The sequence below is a fragment of the Acipenser ruthenus genome, chromosome 13, assembly GCF_902713425.1.
Source record: "Acipenser ruthenus chromosome 13, fAciRut3.2 maternal haplotype, whole genome shotgun sequence".
Classification (NCBI taxonomy): Eukaryota; Metazoa; Chordata; class Actinopteri; order Acipenseriformes; family Acipenseridae; genus Acipenser; species Acipenser ruthenus.
The window spans coordinates 6,364,326-6,375,209 of NC_081201.1; the positions used below are offsets into that span (position 1 = coordinate 6,364,326).

Consider the following 10,884-nt stretch of genomic DNA (forward strand, 5'->3'; position numbering starts at 1 on the left):
GAAATTCTTATAAGAAAACACTGTCCATTCTAAACACCACCCACAGTAACATTTTCTGATACAGTACAGTACCACTATTCTTCACTCACATTAATTAAAAAGAAATCCACAAAACTACTATTAACAGTACTCTAATTCCCAAAATAACAATAATATAAACAACAACAATCATACTAATAATAATAATAATAATAATAATAATAATAATAATAATAATAATAATAATAATAATCTTCTAATTAAGTACTTTCATAGTGTTACCCAGACATTTTCTTTTGTTTTTAATTGTAGTAGTACAGTGTTTGAGAAGCCAAGGCTGATTTTCAATTGTTTCTTTTAAAATGTATTTTAAACTGTTTGCTGCAATATGAGTTACAAGCCCAGCCTAGAATCTGGACACTGAGCAGATGTGACTATGCAGCTCTGACTACTGCACAACATTGTAGGGCTAGAAGCTCAAATTCTATACTTTTTCCCATTAAAGTACATTTGTATTGCCTGATATTTAACACTCAGCGCACTCAAAGACTTAAACGCACAAACATTAGCGTTAAATAAATGCATACTACTTCAATAAACTTTAGTAAGAAAGCCTTGGAGCTTTGAATAAAGCCCCAAGGACTTCAGCAGCATCATCCTTATATGAATTGATGCAATCCACACTGAAGCTGCATTTAGCCTACACTAGAGTGAGGCCTTCAGCTGTGGAGCGCATCATTGAATATGAGGGTGACATAACTATGAATGACCTTGCATCAGCCTCTCAGTCAGTGTACTTTATTAAACAGTAAATTGCCTTAACAGTCCCAGTCCTGCTTTTACACAGGATATTGCATTACTCATCTTCAATGGTCAAAGTACTTCTAATAGATTTTAAAGGGCTAGACATTACAACTGATTACAACTGGTACTGTACTTAGATCCCAACAGATTTCAAAAACATTATATATATATATATATATATATATATATATATAATTGATTTGATCATTAGTTTGTTGTCCTCCTCACTAATGCAACAGTATTGTTTTTTTTCAAAGTGGCAAGTGCATGCGACATCTAATTACCATCCGTTCTGTACAATCAGGAAGGCTTTCACTTGCTCCTCTCTGTTCCTGTATTGCAACTTTGTTTGCACCGTTAGTGGGGTGTACCAATCTCGTAAGCATCAATGAACCACAAAAGTTAAGCAACCCTTTGTCGACTTGTTTTGCTATTGGAACCACTGACAGTGCTTCGGCTTCAGTGGTACGGTCACCCTATTACAAAACAAAACAGAAAAGAAGCATCTATAGCTTCACGTGTACAAAACAAACAAGCTGGGTCCCTGTCTGTGCTCTATAATCAAAGAGCTTAAGATGCTAATGTAGCAAAACTTGAGTCTGTGTCCTTTAACTGGGAAAAGGATGGGCGGGATGTCACAGATAGGCTTCGACCCTCTCCCACTGCTGCATTTCGTTGAAAAAGCCTTCGCAGAAGTTAAAGCTCTGGTCGAAATTCAAAGGGATGGCCTGCACCTCTTCCTTGATCTCCTCCCAGGGGTGTCGCGGGGGGTCTGAGAAGAAAGTGAACTCTTCGAAATGCTGCTGCTGCTGCTGCTGCTGCTGCTGCTGCTGCTGAAACTGTAGATTAGTACCGCTGACCTCTGCAAAGCTGCACTGCGGCTCCATGCTGGCCGTGCACCACTTGCTGTTGGTGTTAATGTGGCGTCCTTGAATGGTGAGGTCCAGCTGCTCACAGCCCAGGGAGCTGAGGGCAGCGTTAATGTCCAAGTCTTCGAAGTTGCTGCCGTTTCCGTTGAAAACTTCATCAAACACGGATGCCCAGTCGAAGTCCCCTTTCAGGGCCTCCGTCTCCTTGATCTCCGGTGCCAGCAGGGGCGATTTGGAGCTGCAAGCCATCTTGCCATTTCTCTTGGGCACAGGCTGCTTGCGCTTGCTGCCCGGCCGGTGCACCTCCGCCGGGGAGATGAAGCCAGTCTGGTTGTGGTGGTGGTCAGTGCCCATGTGGTTCATGCCAATATGGTGCTCGCCCACGGGCTGGTGCAGGTAGTTGTGACCCAGAGGGCTGCAGGAAGCCTCCGAAACGGGCGACATCTTGCTCTGGCGCTGGGTGTTGAAGTGAGTGGCAGGCATGCGCCTCCTCTTGAAGACGCCGTTGACGAACATGTCAGCATACTGCGGGTCGATCTGCCAGAAGCCGCCCTTCCCAGGCTCGTCCTTCTGCCTGGGCACCTTCATGAAGCACTTGTTGAGCGACAGGTTGTGGCGGATTGAATTCTGTGGATGAAGAGAGTGCCATTACCATCAAATCATTTAGTTATCACTGCAGGTCATCAGCAATTTACAGTATAGGCATAGTGCAGCTATAGCAGTCCAGTCAGACTGTGGTCCTTTGGTTGCAATAAATCAACCGTGAACCTGCAAGTAGCAGATATCTGAGCCCTAGGATACAGCTTGATTCTTTACTGAAAATAATCTATTATGCTTTTTCTGTGTAAATGAAAGATAAGGAAATGGCAGTGCAAGGGGAAAAACAGCATTGAATTGTTGCCCAAATGACATATGAAGTCCCCATATCTGCTTGCCATTTGTTAGTAAATTAAATGACAGGTCCAAACACAAATGTGGACAACACACAAATTATATATATTTTAGATATATTTTTTTTAAATTATTTTTTTATTTATTAGCTGATGCCCTTATCCAGGGCAACTTAAAATTGTTACAAGATACCACATTATTTTTACATACAGTTGGGTTTTTACTGGAGCAATCTAGGTAAAGTACCTTGCTCAAGGGTACAGCAGCAGTGTCCCCACCAGGGATTGAACCCACGACCCTCCGGTCAAGAGTCCACAGCCCTAACCACTACTCCACACTGCTGCCCTATAAACAGTCCGTGGAAAAGGGTGTTAAAAAAACCCCACAAAATCTATTACTAATTTAAGTGATGTTTTTTGTTTTTACCATACTACTCTTGAGATTCGTTATATCCTTCCTCCCTAGATTCCCAATTCTACCAACTCCCATAACATCACAGTTTGTTGTAATGGGTAATCACCAGCCAAGTCTCTCATGTGCAATGTAACCAGAAGAGCAGCACAGTCCGGGCCCCTCAAACGGAAGCAGCAGGCTCTGCTTTTGTGTTGCTGCCTTCTTTCAAGTTGGTCCAATGTATAGAAAACAGACGATACTCTTTGTAGAACTGCCTCTTTACACATAAGCCTGTTTTTCCATTTGCATAACAGAACTAGAGGGATCCTCATTACAAAAGCACCTCTGTCCCAATAGGCCAGGCAAGAAAACTGCAGGCTGCACTACACTGCACCCTCGTTGTTTATTGTACCAATGCAATGTTGTATCCTATAGTATTGATAAAACTGCAGTACCATTACTATTTCAAATGTTTTTCCCTTATGAGCAAAACAATGGATATTGATATAACTAAACACAAATACGTGCTTTTACTGCAGGTCGCTGCGGGTAACTGTCTGTATTTGCAGGTTTTGGAAGGTTGACTTGAGTTCACAAAACTGAACGGTGGTTAACTAACAAGGAAACAAGCACCTGCTCAGAATCAAACGCTTTATTGGTTCTAGCTATTATATTTTAGGAGTGTTATATTTCGTTACAAGATCGAAATCTTTTTTCTTTTTCTTTTCTTTTTTTTAGAAACCTAACATCTTAATTTTCTTTTTTTAATTTTATATAAAAGGTTATATATATTTGAGATATAGCTAGAGCTTAATTTCTCAGTACATCCATACGAAAGAAAACCATGCCCAGTGGTCGTGTGCAAAATTACACAATGTAGAGCAAACTTTATTTCATAGTGTATAAAAGATGCTATTGAAACTTTGGAGGATGGCCGGAATACACTTGTAAGCAGTGATGTAGTCCTAAATCCAAAACTACCGGAATGACAACAAAATATAGATTTCTTAAACAAAAATGATACAAATTCCCGTTTTATTTGTCCATTTAGCTTGAGGTGAAATGTAATAGGTAATTACGACTCACACAAACGCTCAGTTATTTTTTATTCGTCACCAATTTCAGAATCGTACAATTATAATTGTTTTTCAATTTATTTTTAAAGAATGTATCGCAGACAGTTCTGGAAAATTCAGAATGTATGTTTTTTTTTATTTTTTTATTTGATCTCATCAGATAAAAAAAGGAGGTTCTGGTACTGTAAATTGTGAGAAAAACAAACAAACAAGCAAAGCATATTAATAAATACAAAGTTTATAACATTGCTGTTTTTTTTTAAATAAATGTGTAGCACTTATTTATGCTTTTGTAATATATATTAAATCTTAAATGTAGTGCGGTTTTTGGCTGCTTTAAAAAACACAATTTGGCTACTTCTTCATCCGCATTTTTACTAAAAAAAAACATTGTTAGCCATATTAAACTTCAGAACTGTAGTTTATAATAGAAGTTCCTAATGTTCTCTTCATTGCATCAAAATGAGGACTGAATGAATCCTGGAATTGTGCGGGAAACAGATGTGTGTGACGTGACTCTGCAAACATTTCAAATACGTGCCGGTTATCGGAGACGGAGACTCCGATTCGTGTAGCATCAGTAGTGACACGTAGGGGATCTGGTTCCTAATGCCTATTCAATGGCATGGTACAGAAAGACTATTTCGATTTCGATATATTTAATAGTCTATGTTAAGTTGAATAAGTTGAATAAATTGAATAAGGATTAAACTGTTTTTGTTGCAAACGTTTTGACACGTGTTTTTTTTTTTTTTTTTTTTTTGTTCCAGTTATTAGTACTATACCACAAGTCTTTCAGTCTACAGAAATTTCTAGACTAACTTAGTACAGTGTTTTAGTATCCTCTAGGGGGCAACCGTAGTAATTTTGGGTTCGTTGCAATTGAGAACATTTTTGATACGCAGCTGTGAACTATCTGGTGCTGCTTCGTTTGTTGCAGTTAATATTAAGTTGCGTACTAGTTTAGTACTGTCCTCCCTATAGTATACTAACCACGGGATCATAGTACGCTCAGTTGAGTTCGCTGTAATTGACCCAATAAGTGCTCTGTTTACGTGTTGTCATGAAGGAGGTAAATATTGATCCTGTGAAACAAACTAGTCACCTTGTTTCTATTTCTAATGAAATGTAATTAAAGCAAGGTTGTTATCGTTGAAGTAGGCTATGTTATACAAACACTGTACAACACGGGTCTACTAAATATGAATTATGTTACCGTCTACACTAACAGTTATACTCTCCTATAAATATCTGTTATGATGAACATGCACGTATTGTAAAACGTAGCCCTATGCAATACCACAGAGTAGGTGAACTGATAATGTAGGTGTAGCCCCCTACTGTGCGCCACGACGGCGCGAGGATTGTGTAACCATGACTTAACCTAGACGTTGTTGCTCTCGGCATACGTGGATTCGTTTTTAGCATCTAAAGTGCCGGTATACAGTATGGGATGAATATAAATTAGATGGTGCGGGGTACGCGAGTTCATTATCATGTGTATTCAATATCCAATGGGTTTCATTAATGTCAGATAAGAAAGGGTTGTATTGCTGTGACAGTGTGGGCTATTGATACCAGGGATCACGTCTTTACAGACAATTGAAAGAAATACCTTAACCGCTCCCCTTCTTTCTAGTAAAGCTGCATTAATTATTGAATCGGTCTGCCTCACTCACCTGCCAGCTGGGTTCAGCGTGTCTGTAATAGCAGAAATTATCGGTTATCCAGTTGTAGATGGCCGAGAGGGTGATCTTGGTTTTCTTGCTAGCTTGCATCGCCATGCAGATAAGGGTAGCATACGAGTAAGGGGGCTTAACTTGAGCATTCGTCTTGTAGTCGATCTCTTCAGGCGGGCTCATAGGGGCAGAAGTGTGGTGGCTGTGGGCTGCTTGTTGCTGCAGGTAGCTGGTGCCACCGGGCGAGGATCTACTGGAGGTGGAGGCCGATGTGGGGTTACCCAGGCTGAGGGGCATCCCAGTAGCCGCTGTGTCGCCAGCAGGCGGGCTGCCTGGGGCATCCGCGCCAGGCATGTGGAAGTGCTTCTGGTGGAATTGGGGGTGTATCTGGTGGTGAGGGTGGTAGCCGGAGCTGGGGGGTCTCTCCAGGTTAGCGTTGAGGATGGAAAAGTCCTGCAGCCACTGGAGGCTGGTGAGGCTATCGTCCAGGTTCACAGAGCCGTTAAAGTTGTCCTGGTCCTCCGGGTGAAGCATCATCCACTTTTCCTTGAATTTGGTGGCAATCTCTGGGTTGGTCAGGACTGGCATTATATACACTGTGGTAGTAGCCGAGATACGATGAAGTGCACGCGATAATGGAAGGGTTTTTCAGCGCCAGTTCTGCAGAATACACAATATCAGATATTAAAATATACCGTACAAAAGTTATAATAAATGTAGTCCCATTATTAATTGTATTTAGAAAAAAAAACAAAATTATTATTTTAATTAACTGATGTATTATACATACAGAATGTTTTTCAATAGTTACAATATGGTAATGTCTGTATATTAAGTAACACATTTACATCTTAATGTTATGTAACGCAAGTTACTGTATGCTGAATTTAAAATATATTATTTAGCCCTTGCAGGTTTCAATAGCGTTCCATAACCACAAATGGATTGCAAAAGCTTTTACCAGTACTGAATCATCCCTAACATCCACTTCACATAACCTTATTTCTTTAGCGACGGTTCTTTTCTTTCATACAGCCTGTTGCTTTCTAAGGCAGAGGATGTCGCACATTACCTTGCTTCCTCCAGACTTGCTGTGAGGATGAAGGTCGCTGGTTTAATGCAAGGGCTTCAGCTTAAATATACTGATGCAAAAGTAAAACAGTTGTGCAAAATAAAAAGTGTCCTTTAGATCCCTGCCGATCCAGCGTACAGTAAATCCATTGGAAAGCTGGCCTTGGTCAGAAGGGAATATTGCAGAACTGTCACATTGCCTTTTTTAAGTCTGCCAGGGGTTTTAATGGCCCTTTAAACAGATCAGAGGGCTCTGATTGGTTCCTTGGTATCCAGGTTTCACCTTTCTCTACTCCCAGTGACGCCTGGAATGGGAGCTATGCCCTGAAGCACTAGGGATACACTAGAAACTATATGCTGTAGGCAAAAACGAACGGCATGCGAGTCATTTTTCTATTGAGCTTCAAAATTCTCATTAAGTTTTGTATTTAACGTTCAAATGCTTCTTGAACTGATGTCGATTTTCACTAACAAGTTTTAGAATGTCTTTAAATGTATTCTGTGAAGTGAGCACGAAGTTTGAGTTGTATTTTAAAATTCGTGAGTTTTTCCTCTGTCCCTCATTACCCTTCAGCTTTGCAGTTGTAGCCTGTTTTTATTAGCATGTTGCATGAAGTATTTTCTTCGTCTATCTTCGTGAAAAGTATGTCATCAGTTTTTAGTATATACCACTATGAAGGCATAGTGTTTGGAATATGTGTATGTAATTGTATATTGTATTTGCCACCAATCTGTTTTCAATTTTAACTAACGTAAATATCAAAAACATAGATGGCAGATCATACGTGTAATATTTTACGCCAGGTGTTTCCAAACATTCTTGGTTCAAGCCAAACATACTCGATAACTTCCCTCTTGAAAGATTACGTTGCACGTAAAGTAAAACACACACACACACACACACTAGATATATCTATAGATAGATAGATAGATAGATAGATAGATAGATAGATAGATAGATAGATAGATAGATTCAAACCAAGCCTCGTCCAGGACAACTGGAAGATGCTAGAGACTGAAAAATGCTGGCAGATGTTGGTCAACAACTTATTTTTCTACCTGAGATTGCAACCACTAACCTTCGACCAGGCATGTGGTCTGGATCAGCACGCCTTGTTCACCTGGTAGAGTTAACAGTGCCATGGGAGGATGCTGTGGATGAGGCGTGTGAGAGGAAGAAACTGTGGTATGCTGAACTAGCTGCTGAAGCGGAACAGCGAGGATGGAGAGTCCGGGTTTACCCAGTGGAGGTAGGTTGTCTAGGATTTGTGGCACACTCTACAACGCGGTTTCTCAGAGATGTCGGGTTCAGTGGCCAAGAGTTGTCGCACAGTGAAGAACTTATCTGAAACAGCAGAAAGGAGCAGCAACTGGCTGTGGTTGAGACGGACAGATTCTGGTTGGGGATCTCAAGCACAATAGAACGAAAGCAACGCTGATATACGGGTAAGTAAGCTGGGCTGAGTTGAGTAGGGGACGGAGGGGGGTGATTCTGGGACGCCAGAATCACCGTCGAGCCCTCTGGAGGTGTCGAGGGCTAGTCGACGAAACACAGAGGACGGAAGGTGCCCACTTGAAGACCCCAGAGATGTACCTTACTTAGCTCAATCCAGACGGTTGTCATGCTGATGCGCTGGGGAGACCGCACTGTGGTTGATCCCCGGAGCCAGCATTGCAGCGTTGTGTGTCCTGATGCGCTCGGGAGGCAAATAAGCTGATCCCTTGGTGCTTATCTTGGCGAGAGCCGAGTTCAAATCAGCATGAAGTTTTAACATCTACTCTCATGTAATGGAAAATCATATATATATATATATATATATATATATATATATATATATATATATATATATATATATATATATATATATATCTATATATATATATATATATATCTCCTTCGGGCAAGCAGACCTGCTCAACAAGAACTAAAAATTACACGAAAAAAATATATTGATTTTTGCACGCTGATGACCACTAAGCTGTTGCAGAATGTAAACTGTAAGAAATGTAGGCTATGTATGTGCGCATGTTCATCATATAGACTGTTACTTATGCGCTTCTTTCATGGTCTACCTTGAGAACGGGTGAGTTTACGCGGGGAATGCAGCAATAGTGACAGGTGTTTCTGTTTGTTCTAAGCGTTATCTGATGATCTATTGCTAGCACTAAAGCTATGAAGGCATTCTTCTTATCAAAACATCAGACCAACCCCGCAGGACGCCTCTAGCGCTGCGGAATAGTAACACTATCACTAACCAGCAGGGCGTGCAGCGCCAACGCTGAAAACTCGCGCCAGTCAGCCCCGCGTATGTTGCATTTTGTCCCCAGCATTCAGCAGCTATTGTTACTCTCCAAATACTTCGTACAATGCATTGGGTAATTACAATATCCAAGCTACATAGCACGTAAAGCATGCACGTAGGAACTTTGCACCGCAGTCTCTTTCCAGGACGAGATGGCAAACATTCATGTTTCTATCACCCCTGAGCATATATCATACAGCATGTTGTATATGTGGATTTTACAACGTGGTCCCAGGGCTACACAGCAGTTAAAACCACATCATCAACACAGTCCACGTACAATATATGGGACTCATAGGATAGCAGCATTCTTCAAGATGCCAGATATAAAAGCTTTACTATGCTTGTTTCTGTTTTAAATAGTGAAGAAGAGAAGAAAAAAACGTCTCTAAGTTAGTGAAACTGACAAGGAGCAGAAAACATTTTTTTTAAATATATTTTTTCTTCCTGAGGAATATAGGGTCCCAGCTTTCCCCGGACAGATGATGTTGGTCTATACAATTATTGTTAAATTAAATATGCAGTAGTGAGCTTGGTTGTAGATGTGTATTTAGGCAAGCAGGTAGTGATGAATTTTGTTAGGCTGCCTGTTAATGCAGAAGCCAGCAGATTTCTGTTTCTCTTGAAGTAAAGACTAAAACTGATAAGCCTGAATCCAGGATGAATTTCTGTATATGAGCTAGAGGTGTACAAAAATAAATTCAATAACACATTCCTGTCTACTCCCAAATTTTATTTTCAAATCAGTATTAAGCCTACTTGGTGGCCAGATATTGCATGTATTGTTTATTGTTTTTATAATCCTAGAATTAAAAAATAAGGTTCTTATTTCTTTATTTGTTCAAATATTTTGTCATCAGTTCAGGATATTAATATTATTACCCCCAGGTTGCAATAATGTAGTGTTCAAATAATTCAAGTGCTACGGTAGGTAGCCTATAGCTTTTTTGGCACAGCCCAGCATATAGAAAGTTTCACTTGTAATGCATCATGCATGCTATTTTAGCGTTGTATGAAACAGAAAAGGACCTTCGAAGGGATCCCTTACTGATTTGTGTTTCAGGGATAAATCTCTCCTAGTGGTTCCTTTAAAGACTATATGAATCTAAATAAGTCTCTGAAGGCTGTTTTCTTATTTAACTTATACCCTTTATTGCAAAACTCTTGTATAAAGTTCAAAGTCATAAACCATTTACAACTTAACGAAGGAACGCGACTTTCCCAGCCTCCTTTGAAACTCCCCTTCATGCATGATAATGAGATCATAAACAGTTGAAACAGAAACAGTTGACCACATTATTTCTATTCAAATCACCAAGCATAATAAATAAAAAGAAAATACAAGTTAGTCATGACGTGTATTGATGTAACATGTCTCATACAGTAAATATTTAGAGATTGCCATTAATCAAACTGTTTGCATTTGGTTTTAGAGCTGTTTGCACTACTACATTATACACTGGAGGTGAGCAAGAGCCACTGGTGAGGAATGTTCAGGCTAATTGTAATGTAGGAAGGAACCGTGCATGCTATTGAAAGTGGAAAGATGAATTTCATTTTTTTCACAATCACATAACTGAGAGGCACCAGCAGAGACTGTGGAAAGCTCTTTTGTTTAAGGCCCATGCAGAGTTGTGCTAATTAATGTTCAACAAATGATGTGTTTTAGATTAATTACCAAGTACTGAACCATTTTCTGTATGCAATTATTTAAAAAAAAAAAAAAAAGCAATATTCAATAAAATGACTTGGGGGGTTGAGTGACTTAAAAGTTATTTATGATGTTTTGGAAAAACTATTTATTTTGGAAAGCTACCAG

The 10,884-nt window shown here is 39.9% G+C and overlaps 1 protein-coding gene across 1 annotated transcript; it reads right to left on the bottom strand.

Annotated features, from left to right (window-relative positions):
• Positions 1-966: 966 nt before the first annotated feature.
• Positions 967-7,020, bottom strand: LOC117418139 (forkhead box protein J1-B-like). Its single transcript, XM_034030757.3, has 3 exons — positions 6,764-7,020; positions 5,692-6,351; positions 967-2,279 (listed from the first exon to the last, which is right to left on the bottom strand). The coding sequence occupies exons 2-3, from the start codon at positions 6,277-6,279 to the stop codon at positions 1,419-1,421; spliced, it is 1,449 nt and encodes a 482-aa protein (XP_033886648.3). The 5' UTR covers positions 6,280-6,351; positions 6,764-7,020; the 3' UTR covers positions 967-1,418.
• Positions 7,021-10,884: the final 3,864 nt, after the last annotated feature.

Coding starts and splice junctions, on each gene's coding strand:
- LOC117418139 (XM_034030757.3), bottom strand. CDS start 6,279: ATGCCAGTCCTGACCAACCCAGAGATTGCCACCAAATTCAAGGAAAAG. Junction 2,280..5,691: donor ACGCTGAACCCAGCTGGCAG/GTGAGTGAGGCA, acceptor CTTCATCCACAG/AATTCAATCCGCCACAACCT.